General features: G+C 35.8%; 1 protein-coding gene across 6 annotated transcripts in view; it reads left to right on the top strand.

Annotated features, from left to right (window-relative positions):
- RB1CC1 (RB1 inducible coiled-coil 1) overlaps nt 1-18,150 on the top strand; it is an 81,586-nt gene that overhangs the window by 14,166 nt on the left and 49,270 nt on the right. For 4 of the 6 annotated variants that reach the window (XM_049818638.1, XM_049818628.1, XM_049818648.1 and 1 more), the window contains 5 exons: nt 1,849-1,976; nt 4,466-4,592; nt 4,854-5,024; nt 16,239-16,441; nt 17,577-18,012. In XM_049818638.1, coding sequence (XP_049674595.1) covers nt 1,906-1,976; nt 4,466-4,592; nt 4,854-5,024; nt 16,239-16,441; nt 17,577-18,012 — 1,008 coding nt within the window. In that variant the 5' untranslated portion in view covers nt 1,849-1,905. Of the gene's footprint in view, nt 1-1,848; nt 1,977-4,465; nt 4,593-4,848; nt 5,025-11,020; nt 11,076-16,238; nt 16,442-17,576; nt 18,013-18,150 lie in introns of those variants that run through there. The other 2 variants (XM_049818657.1, XM_049818662.1) reach the window with 2 other exon arrangements.

Genomic DNA, 18,150 nt, shown 5'->3' with positions numbered 1-18,150 from the left:
CAGCTTGGAAAGTAATGTTTATATGAAAACTAGATACTATACAAGCCTTTTACTCTGCTTAGGTGGAAATGAGCTTGGTTTTTTTGTTTTTTTTTTTTGTTTTTTTTTTTTTTGGTGGGTGTTCCATGGTGCTTGCTTTAAGCATTTTATTTAACATTTGTTTCTAATTCTACCTGGACCACAGTCACAAATACACCCTTTGTAAAAAGAAGTTTCTCTGTACACATAAGTGATTAATTCTGAAACCTAGGCAAAAGAATTTAGTAATAAATTTTTCTAGCTTGTTCTTGGTGTTCAGCAGTTTTTGTCTAATAACTTTGTTTATAGAATATATTCTTCTTTTTCCAATATAAATTGGAACTGGTGCCATTGAGTACAGTAGAGTTCAAGTGCAAGGACAACAAAACTCAATTCAGATCAAATTATTTAACTGGGGCTTTTTTATTTGATATGGTTCTGTTTCTGAAGCCTTGTTGTGAAAATGCATGTTTTGATTAGTTTATGTATGATAAGTAGTGCTTGAAAAGTGTGCGGAAAGCCACTCTCCTGAAATAAAGCTCTTTTGAATTTTTGGAATTATTATTCTGGTAAAACCTCTCCCCCCTCTGCATTTTGATGTTTTTTTTGTTACTTTTCTCAATGTTTTGTCAATTTTGCTCTGTGTGTGTGGGCAAAGAGATAAATGCAAATTCAGACTAATTTTGGAATAATACAATTAGCTGTATAGACCATGTGTGTGTGTGTCCTGTTCATATTCCAGAGAAAAAGGGACTTCTTATATTTCCTGTGAAGTAATTTAATCCAAAAAGTCATTTTTATAATGATATAAGAAAATTGCTTAGTGGCTGAAACTTTTACAGCTTAAATTTGCATAAGTCCTTTCCCATTAAAAAAATGTCAGGTCATTAGTGGCAGCAGTGCTAGTTGTACTTCTGTAGTAGCTTTGTTAGTGTGGAGGAAATTATTCATAAACTTCTGAGCTCCTGTGGAGGAGAAGAGAAAAAGTCTCAGAAGTACGGAATATTTCAGTGGTAAAATCTCAGGTTAAATATCAATGTTTTACAAAGTAGTTCAATGTTTCTCATGTGTTATGTACACTGGAAAAACGTGCAGTCACTCATGCAGATGCTTGTAGGGCATAGGACTGAAAATGCATCCAACGTGTTGGACTGCACTTTCATTTTTGATTACTCCATATTTGCTATTAGTGATGAAGAAAGTAGCTACAGATTTATCTAGTGCTGAAAACAGGAAAACATTTTTTTAAAACTATTACTTAATTATGGAGAGATACAAAAAGAAAATCTACAAAATCTTAGCTATTTTTAATTTTTATTTTTTGCTAATGCTTCTGTACGTCTTGAGTGCAAAAAATACGGATAGGGATAGTAGTGAGCAGATAGACTTTGTAGCTGTAAGTTGAAGAATGAATATTTACAGCATAGATCTGGTGCTGTTTGTAAAATCTAGAAAAGACATCTGGAAATAACTGTATCTGGGGCTTTAAAAATGCATTTCACAATTGAGAAAAGCCAGGTAATGTTCTGACATGGTAACCTCTGCAACTGAAAGTTGTGGCTTGGAGTTTTTTTTTTGTTTCGTTGTTTTTGTTTTTTAATTCTCCTCAGTGTATATTTTTGTGTGTTCTCCTAACCATCTGCATGTATGGAGGCTTACCTTGCCCGTGTTTCTGGTCAGAGGAGCATCTGTGTTTGGAAATGAATAAAGAACCGTGGAATGTGGGATTGATGTATTCACCCACTATATATCTAAAAGTATTTTCTCAAAAGGATATACGTGTTGTTTTTGTAACTTGTATGTGAAACTAACACTTTAATTCTTTTTCAGTTTCTAAATGATTTTAGCAGTGGAAGTTATAAACTTCAGAGACATAAAGAAATCATCATGAAGCTATATGTATTTCTGGTCAACACTGGAACTACCCTTACCTTTGATACGGAACTTGCTGTACAAAAGTAAGAAAGTAAATTAATTGTGTTTTTGTTTTTTGGTTTGGCTTTTTTTAAGTTAAAAAAAAAAAAGAGTATATATACTTTTTGTATACTGAGTTCTGGAGACATGATACTCAGTTGTTTTTTAGTATGTCCATGTAGTCGTCTTCTTGGTTTTCATGTATTTCAGTGAATTTGGGTTGGGTTTTTTTATTAGCGTTTTCAATGGCTTGCAGGTGATTGTGTGTATTTGAGGTCCCATGAAAGAGTGGCGAGGTTATCTACTTTCTGGGGGTGTGACAGAGGATGACCTGCTCTTAGCTGAGTCTGGTGTTATGTTTGGTGGATTTTTTGGAAAAACTGTCAGAATGACTTCTGATCTTCTGTGACCTTTTATTGGATGGTGTTTTTATTTAGGATTCCTGTGTAAAAGGTTTATTTTTTACTGACTGGCATCATAGAAGAAATTCTGCAGATTGCGCTTTTTCCTGTCAGTATATACTTATGTTGAAGAAAATATGCGCTCTAATATTTTTAGATTGGATGCTAAAGAACTGGCATATAGGTTTTTGTCTCGTGTCCAGGATGGGACTGGTTGGTTCTGTTCTATGTTGTAAGGCTCCAAAATGTTTTACAGCATTTTATATGTAAAACAGGAACTTCTGAATGCCCAGCTGCCTGAAACATGAGCAGTGTTACAGAATCATTGTTAAGTCCCAGCAAATTTGCTACTTGTATTTTTTCACTGTACGTTAAAAGCATCTTGCAAATGTAAAGATACTTCTAGAGCGGTCTAGATATACTGGTTGTATTGTATCCTTTTTCTTTCTTCTCATGTGGGACTCTGATCTAATGAGTAAATCGTATATAATATCATGATAGCCCATACATCTTGGAGCTAGTGAGAGCCAAGCTTACTTGCCTTCTGTCTATATTCTATCAGTGATGAATGAGCTGCAAGTAATTGTGTTTGAAAGACTTCTACCATGGATTTTGTGCTCAAATCCATTGTTTCTGTTCTCCTGAATTCCTGTTTGTAATTTTCATGACTCAACAAGTGAATTTGGATTTTGAAACTTGTTTGGGGTTGAAGGGCCCTAAGACTGTCTACACTGATTGTTTTTGTATGCTCTTCTGCAAAGCCTACTGACACTCAGGGTATCATTGAGCATGAAGTAGTGTTCCATCTCAGCCATTCTGGATCTACCAGGTCATTTGTAGATGTGTCAGTACTCCTGTGTGCTGTCTGGTACATTGAGACGTTCTGTTCCCAAATCATGGTGAGTGAGGTACAGCATCTGAGCTGCCAGACCAGGTACCTAATAGTCTGGCATGGGCTGATATTTTGCTCAGTTAGATAGTTCTTTGAGAAAGAAACTTTCCAACAGCTGAACCGCACAAAATCCAAGACTCTTCAGTTGAACAGTTTAACTTCTTATTCTGTATATCTAGACTTGCTCTTTTTAGCAAGACTAACTTATCTTGAGTTCTTTGCCTGTCTCCTTGTACATGGATAGGCCAAGCTATCTTCCCAAAGACCATGGATATGGTAGGTGAATGCTTTCTCTAACGCAGCTAGCGAGTACAAGCTTGTGCTCATGAGATATTTGTAGTGAATTCATGACATCGTATTGAATCAGGGTTATTTTAGATAACTGATCTTTATTTTTCAAGTACCATATAGCCCGTAACATTGTTTCCTGCCAGTTATATCAAAGCCTTTGATGCTTGTTGATTATTCACTGAATACTCTGAAGCTTTTTAATAGCTTTGCACAGGTACTACTCCAGTGTGTTATAGTTTGGATCAGTTACTGTATTATATTAGTAAATTCTTGTTTAGTTTTCTCTTTGCCTGTGTCTTCAAGACAAAGTCTAGAACTGTCTAAAATAAGCGGTAATGTGAAGATGTCATCACCCAGAATTAAATGTACAAGGATGGTGAATGAAAACAGGGATGGTTTATTGATCTACTTTCTGCATTAACAGTGTCTGTAATGTTTATATGAATTTGTTACATATATATATGGATTGTTTAATTTCCTGTTATCGTTAATTGCTGTAGTGCACTTCATGTACAGTAAATCAGAGTTGATTAGGTGAAATTGTGCTTACATTATGCATAATGAAGTGCTAATATTCTTGTCTTCTAGGGTTTCAGTCAGCTGTTTGTTCATAAAGTGTATATTCAAAGAACATAATATGACTTTTGTAGTTATTATCCTAAATGCCTGATATGACTTAATCCAGAATTTCAACGTGCTATCAGATCTTCTTGGAAAAAGATTACTGATGACTTCCCAGTAATGCAGAGGCTGTCTTCTAATAAGTTATCAGCTTAAAAGCTGGATATCCAGAATGCAACACATTACAGCACGTACAGAACTTACAAATATGTCATTGCGCAGAATAAGAAGTAATAATTCTTTAAAAAAAGTTCTGCTTTGACACAGACAAGTCACTTGTCTCTATTACAGGAATATGTAAAATCATCTCTTCCCATTTTTTTTCCAGTGTGGCTGATCTGAAACATGCAATTCAAACAAAGTATAAGATTGCCATTCAGCACCAAGTACTGGTTGTCAATGGAGGAGAGTGTATGGCACCAGACAGAAGAGTGTGTAGTTACAGTGCTGGAACAGTAAGTGCATACTGCATTCTTTGCCTAAATTGTCATTTATAGGGGAAGAAAAAGACTTTCTACTAAGGGATTTTTAAGTATTTTTTTGTAATGTACTGTTTGCTGGATTTCTTTGCTTTGAGAAACAGATGGTTATATATTAGCTTACACATGTAGATTTTGACATGTTCTTGACATGTTACCTGCATGATGAAATAATTGGTAATTGAACAGTATGTTGCCTTTATTCAGTGTTTGGTTTCATTTTCTTTTTGAGTGTAGGATACCAATCCAATTTTTTTATTCAACAAAGAAATGATCTTGTGTGAACGTCCACCAGCTATCCCCAAAACCACGTTTTCAGCAGAGAATGAGATGGAATTGAAAGTAGAAGAATCTCTCATGATGCCTGCAGTGTTTCATACGGTAGCATCACGGACACAACTTGCTGTGGTAAGTAAATTCTTACTGTACTTGCACACCAAAGGAAAATAACCTTTTTGTTATTTGCTTGATATAAATTATTAAATAGTTTGTTCAAGATAGTACGAATGGCATATTAGTGATGATGTATTTTTCAGAGCCTTTGTCTCAAAGTTTCAAGGTAAGTATTGAAATGTGCATGCTTCTTCAGCATGTTCAAAGCTTCTTTCAAAAGTGTATTGTAATACAGCTTTATGGATGCATATGTTTACAGCATTTACAAAATAAAAGCAATCTGGTTGCTTTGGACCCGTGCCTTAATGCTCTGCCTTATTTTCAATGTTTTCAGTCTGCTTCAGCCTGAAAACAGAAAAGTTACTGTGGAAACGTTGTTAACTGAAGTAGAAAATTAGCAGTATAATTTCTAAAAGCACCTTGCTAAGCTTCTGTTTTCATCTTGTATATCTAAACAACTGGTGAGGAATTAATAAAACTAAGCTTTCTTTTCCTAAAATTCAGGTCTTTCTTTCTTGAGTGTTGGCTTTTACTTGCATAGAAAGCAAACTTTGTCAGAATTCCAATTTGATTACACCTGTATTATTTTGATAGGGGGAACTAGCTCCCTGCAACATGGTCAGTAAGATATCAAGTGTGCATGCAGTAGGAACAGCTTGGAGAGTGACACAATGCCTTCAGTAGCTGGACTGATTGCTTTTCTTAATGTTAGGAAATACTGCCCTCATTTTCCTTTTCAAATTTTATACTTCAATGCATTAAATAATTTTCATGTCTCCAAAGATTATTATTTAAACTTTTGGCAGCTGGTAGTTGGGGAACGGTTATGTGTAGCACTTAGCACAAAACGAATAGTAATATGTTTTCAGCACGTTATCTTGGTAGTAAAGTTTCTTAGTTTCAGTGAAGACTTTAATGCAATCCAAAAGAATATTTAGCACTTCTAGTGGCTGGTTTTTAGTACTGTACAACTGAATTCATAGAAAAGTGCTCGGTCTTGCATATATAGTACAGGGTTTTTTGTTTTCCCCCTTGGTCTCCTGACCTGTCAGGAGGAGGAAAGTTAGCCTGAATAATCTGACCTTGACATACTTTCAGATTTAAGGCAAGGATTGAGCCCAGTAGGCTCTCTTCCTTTCTCCACCACCTGTTGACAGTTACTGCTGACTTAGTAAATAGGACCTTGAGTTATTAGGGATCTGTGAATCATATGACTGTCATACAGAGAAGAATGGATATCGATGTGAATTCAGCTAGGAGTGGGAGGATTTCATCTATGCGCCTCCAAGAGTGTGAGGATTCTGGTTTTAGCAGCTGAAACTCAAAGTGCTTTAAAACCATTTTTTGTGAGGTGTTAAGAGGATATTATAAAAGTCAGCAAGACTGATATCTGTTAAAGGTTTAAAATTGATTTGATATGAAAGGGGGCTGTAGTAATTACTATGGTCTTTGTGCTTTACTTAGGGTAATGGAAGTGAAAGGTGGTGGTTCCTGGTCTCGCATTTCTTGTTGATATTTTATCATCTTTCTTCATCCCATCTCTGATTTTGTGCTCTTGAAGATTCTCAATTTTTGTTTTAGTCTGGTGAACTTGGAATACACTGATAGAACAGATTTAATTCCTCTGGAGTAAGCTTTTTATATTCCGGGAATTTTATAAAAATTACTCCTACTTAGACTTGAAAAGAATTATTAGTGCTATATTCTTTCCCCCCTTGATTCTGAAGAATGTATTACTATGCAGAGCAAGCAAGATTGTTGCAGTGTTTCTGCTTTTAAATTAATTATTTAGATCTTTACTGGCTTGTTCTAGTGGCAAGTCTTCTGTAAGGGAAGCCCATATTTCTGAAATACTCTTAAAAGTCTCTGCATGGAGTACAGCTTTTATTGGCCAACTGAAGCTATAATATTTAGCTAGTGACTGAAAAATTTATCTAGAGAGAGTGATCCTGAGCTGATTTGCAAGAAGAAAATAAATTTTTCCATACTTGATGGCACTTATATTAATATTATTATGGGATGGGGGGAGGAATTTAGTATTTAAAGGTCTATAAACATGGATCCAGGTAGAATAGAGCTTTTATTTTTAGCCTGCAGATTTACTTTGAAGAAGATTATTCTATTCCCCACTTCTTCCAGTTCTTTCCTCCTTGTAAAAGGGCTACAATGATAGTAGAATCTTTTGTGAAAAACCTAAAAATTTATTTAAGGATTAAATAGGTGGTAATATTCCTAAATCTGATACACCTTTACACCCACAGTTAATTTTATCCAAGATTTTAAATCTTTCAAAACCATAGGCTCTGTGTTAGGCTGTGAAAATGCATTGGGTACTTCTTTGGGAGGTTGGGGGAATAACACCACCATCATGTATGGTAGGAGATTAGTAAATAGGCTATCGTGACTTTAGATGTACCAAGGTGTAAAAACTGTATAAAGGAGTATTGTACTAAAGCAGTTTTTCATGATGCCCGCTTGAGGCATATTGAGCAGTGATTCAGAAGAAACTGAGGGAGGACTGAGGGAATGTGGTTAGAACATTAATCTTCTTCAAGGTTCACCATAAGTCTCTTGGCTGGGAGGAAGAGGGAACGCGGGATATTAATCCTTCTTAAAATTGATTAAGATCTGGGGAGAGCTAGAAAGGCTCTAAACCTCTGTAGTTTTGAGATTGATGCATCCAAAGCCACACTGAGAGTACTGTATGGGAGACTTCCTGCAAAATGGGCATGAAAAATCTGCCTTAATGATCCAAGCTTTGTCTTTTTATTGATTTTTTTAGAGAGACAGTAACCTGCTTTACCAGAAAAGCAGAGTGACAGTACTTGATGGAGAGTTTTTGCCTGTTGTAATTATTTAGGGTAATTTAATTAAATTTAATTAATATTTACTACTAATACATGTACTAATACAGGATAAAAATGTTCTGTGTTAGGAAAACGAAAGTTACAATCTAAATTATTGCTCATGATAGAAAGCCTTACCTATTCTTGTCAAAAATAAGAAACAGTGATGTGTAACTATATAAAAGTAGGGGAGAATATTTGATAGCTACCAGTTACTATTTAATTTGGTATCTCTTCTGGTGAGAAGATATACAGTATGATTTTAAAATCAGACTTGATATGAAGTTGTAAACAGCATATGAAGTAGTAAAAGTTGTTTAGAAGACGGCTGCTAAGTTACTGTGCAAGAGCTCTTGGTTATCTCATACCTCATGCCCTATGTCTACTTTAGTAATAGACAAATTCAGTGTGTGGAAGATTATGAATATTTCAGGGTGTGAAGACTTTTATTTCCATCTTGTTTGTCCCTCATTTTAAGCCTGCCTGAAAAGTGTTGAATTTAATCAAATTTTGGCATCTGTGACTTGAACTGTATACTACTTGGCAACTATGCTGTACAACTGTATGAAAGGTGGTTTTTTTACCTTACATTATTTTGAACCATGTGGAGAAAGGTGGACAGATATTTCTGATGCACTTTTTCTGATGCATACTTTGTATACAGCCTTTAACGTTTTTCATAATAACAAGTAGTTCTAGATTCTCCTTTAGCAGGTACTTTTATTAATCCATGCTTTTATTTCCTCTCTGTTGTTTTTTGCCTGTCTAAAGCTGACCATTATTGATTTCAATTCTGCTTTTGCTTTCGGCATTTTTTTGCCGTAACTTTCAGATATCTTTAGTTACTATTCAGGTATAAACAAAAGTAATCTTTTAGTTCACAGTGGAGGCTCTGGCATTTTTATAGCCATTTGTCCATATATGTATAGGTATATGTAAAAAACAGCATTGTATTTTTTTTATACAATTGAAACGGATTTCATTAACTTAGATATAGCATTTTTTAGATTTTAATACCTCCTAACGAAAAATCATTCCTGTAGGAAACTTACTACTTAACATATCAAGATATCTCCATCTTTCTTTCTTTTTGCTTTCATGATTTTAACTTCTATACATATTTTCTTAAGTTCCTGTTGATTACCTGGGATCTCATTACGTAGAATCCACAGTATAAAGATTAGGTAGCTTTAAAGAAGCTGTGTCTGTTACCTTAACTTGTTCTTTTGCCAATTAAACTGAAGTTCTTGCCATAGATTTTGTCATATATGGCACAATGTCGTTGTTTTATAAACTTTATCAGATCCTTTTTGGTCAGTGTTTGTTGCATTTACTGTCTGGCTTTTAAATCTCAGTTAAAGCAACTTTCTAAACCTGTTTTCATTTTGTCTCAGTATACTAGTTTCCCTTTAACTAAAACCTTACCTTTGATGTCTGTGCCTAAAGGGTTACAGCTTGCCTTTTTACAACTAGCCTGGTTTCCCACCTCTCTTCCAGTTCAGCAGTTTCGTCCTTGAGCTACAGTATGCGGATGATAAGGTCCACAGAGTGTTTGCAAAAAGTTACGTACACAGCAGCTTAGGAGAAGACAAGCTGTTCCCGGCACAGCACATTGTGCAATAAACTATGATGTATGAATCTTGTCTAATCTTGTGGTCTTTTAACACTACTGGTTAAAATAATTTCTGGTAGTTTGGCCTTTAGGAAAGGATTTTTTTTTTTTTTTTTTTTTGTGATCTAGCTGAAGTTCCCATGTTATTTGTCCCAGAAGAAGGCTATTGGAAACTTGGACTTTCTGTTACTGGGTTTCACATTTCATGTGATACTGCTGCTGTCATCATCAAACTGTCAATTCCAGTCAGTTTTTCTTTGAGAACTGGGAACGAGGATGAGAAAATGCGCGGTCATTTCATTTGGTTGCCTAAAACCATGGCTGTAGTCATAGTACCTAGATCATTCTTGGTTTAGTTCCAAACGCTTCGTAATACTTAAGCCAAGAAGTAGAGTCATACTTCCTGAAAGCTGCATATCTACTGTTTAGAGAAATGCTCTTTCGCTTCTAGAAAGCTGTTTTGACACCCTCTGGAAAGAGTTACTTTAAAATTTTAATGTTTTTTAAGTTATTGTAATATTTGTAACAATTGTGTAGCTAAATTAATGCTATTCATTCTTTTTGGCTGATTTATTAGCTTAATAGCCAGACATGCTTCTAGCTCCTCCACAGAAGTCCAGACTTCTTTGTAACTTGGATTTAGTGATTAATCTTGTAATCTTTTAAAGTAATTGAGCTGGGTGGGGTTAAAATGGAGTAAGTTTTAGTTTACCCTAAGGTATACTAAAAGATCTACCCTATGATATACTAAAAGATACAGCATTTGTTTGAGTTGGCCTTTGTAACCAGAACTGCTAGATCAAGCTTTTAGAAAATTCACCAGGAGAAAAAGACTTGGGTGGCTTGGAATCAAGCTAGTAGAAGTTACCACTTACCTTGTACCATGGCTTGATTCCCTGGCTGTGGTGGCTTATGTCAGCTTCTCAGTACTTTTTTTGTTTGGTGGTAAATTCTGCCACTTGACTTCTCCAAGCCTGCTTTTAATGTCAGAGTGAAGAGCTAGTGAAAACAGTACTGAAGACAGTCATTAATCTATGATTTACAGAATAAATTATTCTGTATTACGCTGATGAAAAGACATTTCTGAGTATGTAATAAGTCATGAACTGTGTGGACATGTGTCCAAAGGACGCGTTCACCAAAGATGACCAATATTAAAGGAGAATGGAATAATCAGTTGTCTTAATGAAAAGAGAGAAATTGCCATGAAATATCAGTCTCCCTCAGTGAATTTAACTGTTCTAATTACAGGCTGTAAAAGCTGAAATCTTGACGTGGTTAATCTAGTATCTTTACTGAGTTTTAGTTGGAGGTGTATGAGTTAGAGATAACAGTCTTGGTTACTAATTTTGGTAAGCAAGATAACGGTTACCTTTTGTGGAAGCGTTTATCTGCTGTTACGGTGTATGGGCGTGTGTAATTTCAAGGATCTTTTTTGTTGGCCTGAGGTTGATTTTTTTTTAGGGTGACTGAAACCTATAAGGAGTCCTTTTTACAAGATTTCAGACACATGGCAATAGAGGACTTTGATGACTTGTTTCCTTTTACCACAGGGTTGTAGAGAATGGAAAGAACCCTGCATTTCCTGAGAACTTTTTTTCTTTAGAGGTAAGTCCAAAGCCCACTTAAGGCAGACCTTCCCTGGATTTTTTTCATTCAGATGAGCAGAATTACGACAGTAGGATGCAAAGACAAAGTATTGAAATTGATGGGAAACACTTTACCAGTTAATTTACATTTTAGATGAAATGTACTTTATTACTTCTGCTGATTTTGATTGAAACATGCTAAACGGAAGTAATTACAATCAGAAGAATCACATAAATTTAAGTTACGATGATCAAGGGAAATAATTCAAATAAACATTCAGTTAAAGCACCCAGCCAAAGATAAAAATCTTTCTGGTAGGCCTGTGAATTTCTTGACAAATTAGGAAGTGAAGGTGCCTTTTTTTACTCTTCAACATAACAGCAAGTTGAGATTAGCCTGGGTTTGTCTAATATTGTACTGGTAGTGGTGCTTCTTGAGGTCCACATTCCAGTGGTACGGTGAAGCTGTCAGTTTTCTAGGTATGCTGGTATGGCTGAGTAAGATGGACATAGCTCTCTACAAGGCAACTGCAAGTTAATTTTTGTGTGCTGTGAACCGTTGGGTGTCTGCCAATTACCCTTGAGTGGATCTGTGAAAAATCAATGACAAAAGCAAGCCTGTTAGGCAGGCTTCATTTTCTGTGCTGGAGCTGGCAACTTTACAGAGAAGTGTTAGAACATATGTTGGATTGCAGGCCTTTATTTATATGCCTGACATAATTCAGGTTTTAGACTTTATTCATTTAGCAGAGAGGTGTTTAATTGTTTTCTGCATACGGACATACTGGTTATGTGAAATAGATAGGTCTTGAACCTTCTAAAGTAGCCTTAGGAGGTCTTCCCAGAAATCTCTGTGGAGATCGTAGGAAGAACAAGCCAAATAACTTAAGATGTATTTCAGTGGTGATGGAATGATAAGAAAGATATATTTGTGTAGTTTTTAATTTAACTACATTTAAGCTACATAGATATTCCAAAGGAACCAAGAAGTTTCACCACTTCGTTTTCTTGCTGTACACCCTCACACTTTGAAAGCAGGGTTGTAGGATTCACTGAAACAGTGTGTTATTCTTGACCCTTCCATGCAACAATAAAAAATGGTTTAACATAATGTTCTTGTTCCTTGCACTGGTATCTGCTTAGTATCGTCTAAGACTGAAACAGTTCTGATTAGGTGGACAAATAGTTACTGTATGTGGTTTGAACTTTGTTAGAACCATCTACTTGGACCCCCTTGAATTCAGAGTAATATTCTTTACTATTTGAATGCAATGAGCTTATTTCATGATACTGCCTAAGGAACCAGCATCAAAAGCAGTACTGGGTTCCTGCGGACTCTTAATTGCATTCAGGTTCATCCATGCAGACAAGAATTCTACTGCTTGCCCCCCACCACCCAGAGAGAACTTCTTTGGCACTTGGGATACACATGTAAAAATAACTTTGGGAGGATAATAATATGGAATGCTGTTGTAACATCTTGCATATGTGCCCTGAAACAGTCATGTCTCTGTTTAGTTGTACAATTTGACTTGTAGTCTATTAGCTTACAGGTAACTTTGAAAATGTGTCATTTGAAAGAAATTTAGCTGTGTTTTCAGGCTAATGAATTTTGAGCTCAATATTAATTCAGTTTGAGCTCTAAATAGTTCAGGAAAAATCTTTTTGTCTCTCAGTATTGCATTTATGATTGCTTTCATAAGGGGATATTTTGTTTCAATGTCTGCATCTCCTGTGTATAGAACAAGGAGCTGCAGGTCATCTGATAATGAATACCTGGTTGAATACTTTGACAGCATTGGGGTGTTTTTATATAGCAGTTCCTTTGGGCATGTCTCATATGACAGATCCTGACACTTACTAGAATGCCCTTCTGTTACATGGTTTCTAAAAAATAAAGAAATATTAATTTGCCACTCTGGGAAATACTCTTGTTTACTCTTACTTTTTTAGGAGTCAGACTGCTGGGACAAGCTTCTCATTTGGTTAAATTTAGGCAAATTGCCAGAGGTTAGACTCCTAGATATAGAGTGTCAGTGCTGGTCATCAGTAGTGTAACAAGTGATCTCAACAGTAATTCCCCCCCCCGCACCCCACCCCCCCCCCCCCCCCCCCCCAAAAAAAAAACCCCAAACTTGTGACTTCTGTTTTGTGTTTCATAGAATCATAGATTGGTTTGGGTTGGAAGGGACCTTAAAGGTCATCTTGTTCCAAACCCCCTGCTGTAGACAGGGACACCTTCCACTAGACCAAGTTGCTCAAAGCCCCGTCCAACTTGGCCTTGAACGCTTCCAGGGATGGGGCAGCCACAACCTCTCTGGGCAACCTGTTCCAGTTCCCCACCACCCTCACAGTGAAGAACTTCCTCCTTATGTCTAAGTTAAATCTCCCCTCTTTCAGTTTAAAGCCCTTACCCCTTGTCCTATCACTACATGCCCTTGTAAAAAGTCCGTCTTCAGCTTTCTTGTAGGCCCCTTTAGGTACTGGAAGGCTGCTATAGGGTCTTCCTGGAGCCTTGTCTTCTCCAAGCTCAACAACCCCAACTCTCTCGGCCTGTCTTCATAGGAGAGGTGCTCCAGCCGCATTTTGAAAGTGTTTTGCTGAGGAAGCAACCTTGTTAAAACTAAAATCTTAAATTGACAATGCTTAGGTTCTCAGTGGAGCATCAAGAATAACATATAATAAAGCTTCATAGGACAACTCCAACTTGTAACTTTTTCCTTCCAGTGTAAACACAATAAATAGAGTGAAAAAAGCAAACATTGGCCACTAATTAAGAGTATGTCTCGGGGCAGAAAGTCTGGTCAGATTAACCTTAGTATATACATTTCTTTATTGTATGTTAGAGCTCTGGTATGCTAAGTGAGTTTGTCCAAAGGAAAATAGAACTAACAAAAGCCTCTACCCAGAGCTTTTAAAGAAGCATATTTTTTGGGGGGGGAGGTGGGAGAAGTCCAGTCTTTATTTTCGCTGGTAAACTGTGATGCTCACTTGAAGCAACTGCATAAAAAGACTTTATGATCAGTTTTGATTTTGTAGATGGCTTATATTCTTTTAGTCTTCAAACTGATGTGTGGTTCTGCATATGCTCTCTCTTCTGGAATTATTGCCAGTAGGTTGGAGGGAGGTTGACTTTGGGAGGAGAATAGTGTTTGTGAGTTGAAAGTAAAATGCTTGTGTACGTTCCCAGGAAATACATTAGAACCCAGTGGGGGCATTCACTTACCTTTTCAGCTTAATATTATTGATGTATTTTTTTAGTATACCTTTGGGTAAAACAGCCTGTTGTTTGGGTTCTTAATATGGTAATTGAAGAAGCAGTAGTTGTGCTTTTTTATATGCTGTGGAATTTGCCTTTGAGTAACTTGTATGCAAAGTGAATTTAAGAATATAATAAAAAATTGATCAAGTTGTCAATATTGCATTAGTCAGCTTATGTGAATTTAAATTGTATGCACAAACTGGAAGTAGTCTGAAGAAAATGACTTGCAGATTTTGGCGCTATCTGGATACTGTCCCAGTTGTGTTATTGGGTGATTTTGACTTAGGAAGTTAGAGCTCATGCAGCACATAAAATAACTGTTCTTTTCAAACCGGAAATCCTTACTCTCATGTGCACAGAAAGTGACCATAGTTCGGAAAACAAGACAACAAATACTATCTTTACTACAAAGTGATAGAAATTTGTAATAGCTTTTGATTTCCTTGGAGTTGCATAGTTTTTGTATATTCATTTTTCATCTGCTGATAGCTTAGCTACCAGTGATTTGAAGGACAGTGGAATTTTGTCATGCTGCTTGAGACAAGGCTTGGATTTTTATTTATTTTTTTTTTTGTTAAGAAAGAGAGGGTGTTCATAACGTTCAGGTTTTGTCAGTATTAATTCTAAAATGTTTGGATTAAATGCTCTGCATTTTTGTGGTTTATTTCTAGAGGATAAGTGTTGTTGGGCTCTAAATTTTTTTGCATATGCATATGTGCTGCTAACTATGTGTTCAGCAGCAAATGCGTTCTGAAATATACTGATGTGTTGGGTTTTTAACACTGCTTTCTCACTGTATTTGCATAACGTGTTTTTCCATGCATGGTTTTCTCACAAGTACTATAGCACAGCAAAGTTATGTGTTCAGTCCTAGTTTGACAGTATGTTCAACCTGCAAAAAGTAGTAAGATTTTTTTCCTTCGAGGATAGGTAGATACTAGGACCCAAAATACAAGTATGCTCATGAGAATATTTTTCTGCATAGTATGTTATTGATAAAGTATTGAGCTGAAGGATTTATTGTATGACTTTTGTTTTACTTCCTTGTACTGGTGTTTAAGTAGCAGGCATTTTGAGGGGAACAGCCTGTTTTCTTAAATTGGTAAACTTAACTAGTAGGAAGAGTAACTATTTTAAAACTTTGGAATTGAATATAATAGGCATTGCTGTTGGCACACTTTTAGTAAGATACGGTACTTGCCATGTGTAGGTCTCTTCACTCTGTCAGGTTGGGTGGTAATTAAATTCTCACCTTATGGCAGCAAAATGCCTTTGTGTCATCCAGTTCTTTAACAGAAAAGCTTCCACGTTTGTTTGCATGTACAAAGTTTCAGGCTGTGTTTTAGAGTTTTGTGGACACTCTGCACTGCTTCTCATTGTGTTGCATCTGGTTTATTAATCAGTGGAAGACTTCAATTATCTGCCTTGCTGTTTTCCTCATGCATCTCTTCTTGCACCTGATGCACCTGTGCTTCTGCTGACTGATCCTGCAGTTCATTGTCTTGTTCTGAGCTTCTGCTTGGCTCATCAATAGTCTCCTCCTTAACGGACCTTGTTTGCCAGCTCCTATCAGATTAGTACAAGCATTATTATTCATGTATGTCTGCACTGAATATTTTATATTAGCAGCATTTAATTAATATTATAAGGGTTATTTTGCAACTGCAACTTTCACCTGCCTGTTTTGAAGATATTTCTCAGTAAATAGTCTGTATGGTTTTTTGTCATCTAATTAAATTTTTTATTTAGAATAAAGGAAGTTTTGTTATTTTTAATGAAGTTTTAAGGTGTACAGCCTTCTAGCTATGTAAAATTAACACTTTTTTGATGTTTTCTAAATGTCTCACTTTAATGTTTTATACAGTTACTACAATAATAACCTGAAGTGATTTGCATTTTGTTGGAATTTTTTTTTTTTAGGAAATGTATGAGGTTGCCAAGAAACTTTGCTCCTTTTGTGAAGGTCTTGTACATGATGAACATCTTCAGCATCAAGGCTGGGCTGCCATAATGGCCAACTTGGAAGATTGTACATACTCTTACCAAAAGCTACTTTTCAAGTTTGAAAATGTATATTCAAGCTATTTGCAGTCCATAGATGATATCAAGTTGAAACTTACACAGTAGGTTTGCCATTAAATTCAGCCTCAACCTCCAAAGTTCTATATTTTAAACTTTTTTTTTGAGTGTTCTATGTTTGGTGCCAGTTCTAATTAATCAAGCATGTATTTGTTTGATTGTGTCACAGAGAACATTCTTTCTGTTCTGTGCTAGTTGTTTAACTGACTTTTTTTCCTTGTATTCATCAGCACACAGAAACCTGTATTGAATTACATGGAAGATACACTCGTTAATGAACAGCTGTTTAAGAGCTGGAGTCCTTCCAAATGTGCACTAGAAATAGCTAGATAATAAATTCAGACATTAATCAACGTTTTTAAATACATATCTGCACTTTTGAATTAATTGTTTTTAATACACTTGAGCAGATGTTAAGAATGGTGATCTTTGTTGAAAGTATGAAGTCATAACACAAATTTCGGGTGCATATGTATACCTTTGAGGGGGGTGTGTATGTACGTATGTGTGTGTATACTTGTATCCTGCAAACTCTGGATGTTACTCCAAGGAAAATATTTGACATCCTTCTGGATGTTATAGTATTATGGTATTTCTCTGAGTACTTTGCCTAATAGAATGTAAGTGGATGTTGGCTACTTAAAGAAATAAAGCATAAATATGTTTTACCTTTATTAAAAAAAAAAAAACCACAACAAAACAACAAAACTTGAACTTCATATCTTTTACCAAACATATAGAAACTGTTCAAACTCTGCAAAAGTAGTCAGCCAGAGAACAGTCAATCTTTGCTAATAAGCATTGGTATCCCAGATTGGAATATAAAAGTCCCAGTTGTGTGTTTAAAAAAAAAAAAAAAAAAAAGGCATGTGTCAGTTTATCAAACTGTCCTTTTTTTCACTGCATTATAAACATAAGCTTACTTGGAAGTTTAGAAAAGTTCATATTCAGCAGGGGAAGAAAGCAAAAATTATAACTTTTTTAGCTCTCCTTCCATGATGTTGATACTGAACACAGTATTTTGAAAGGGTAGTTACCAAATTCATTTTGGAATCTTCTTCAGTTCTGAAATAAATAAAACTTTATATTATGGGTGGTTTATATCTTAAGTTTTTATGTCATACTGGTATTAGTTTCTAGTTACTGATGTTTTTTTCTTTTCACCCTTTTTAAAAAAAGCTTGGGTTCTGCTGTTTCTATCATGGCCAAGATACCACTGCTGGAGTGCCTAACGAGACATAGTTACAGAGAGTGTTTAGGAAGACTGGATTCTTCAGCTGAGCATGGAGGGGCAGAAAGCGAAGAAACTGAGGATGGGAAATCTGCTGAATTGGTGCTTTATTCTGATATATCTAAAATGAACAGTAAATCAATGTTAGCCTCATTTTGCAAGTCAGTTGAACATTCAGCTTTGGAAGGCACAGGTCCTGAAAATGTAAAAGATGATAAGGAAACTGGTCAAAATGCTACTGTCCAGGACATTGAAACAGCAGTAGAATTGAAAGATGATGATCAGCCTTCCTTCAATGTGTCTTTATTAGACTGGATAAATGTTCAAGATAGACCTAACGATGTTGAGTCGCTGGTCAGAAAATGTTTTGATTCTATGAGCAGGGTAAGTTAACAAGTTTTGAAAAATCAAAGTATATTGCATTGAATATTGCTGTTTATTTTCCAGATGCTGGTGCTTTTGAAGTGACTTTGTAACTTGTTTCTCAGATAACTTTCTGAATGGAGACCAAAGCAGAGACTA

The sequence above is a fragment of the Accipiter gentilis genome, chromosome 2 (assembly GCF_929443795.1).
Source record: "Accipiter gentilis chromosome 2, bAccGen1.1, whole genome shotgun sequence".
NCBI lineage: Eukaryota > Metazoa > Chordata > Aves > Accipitriformes > Accipitridae > Astur > Astur gentilis.
Note: the sequence above shows the minus strand (reverse complement) of the source record. Positions and strands in the feature narration are given on the sequence as shown.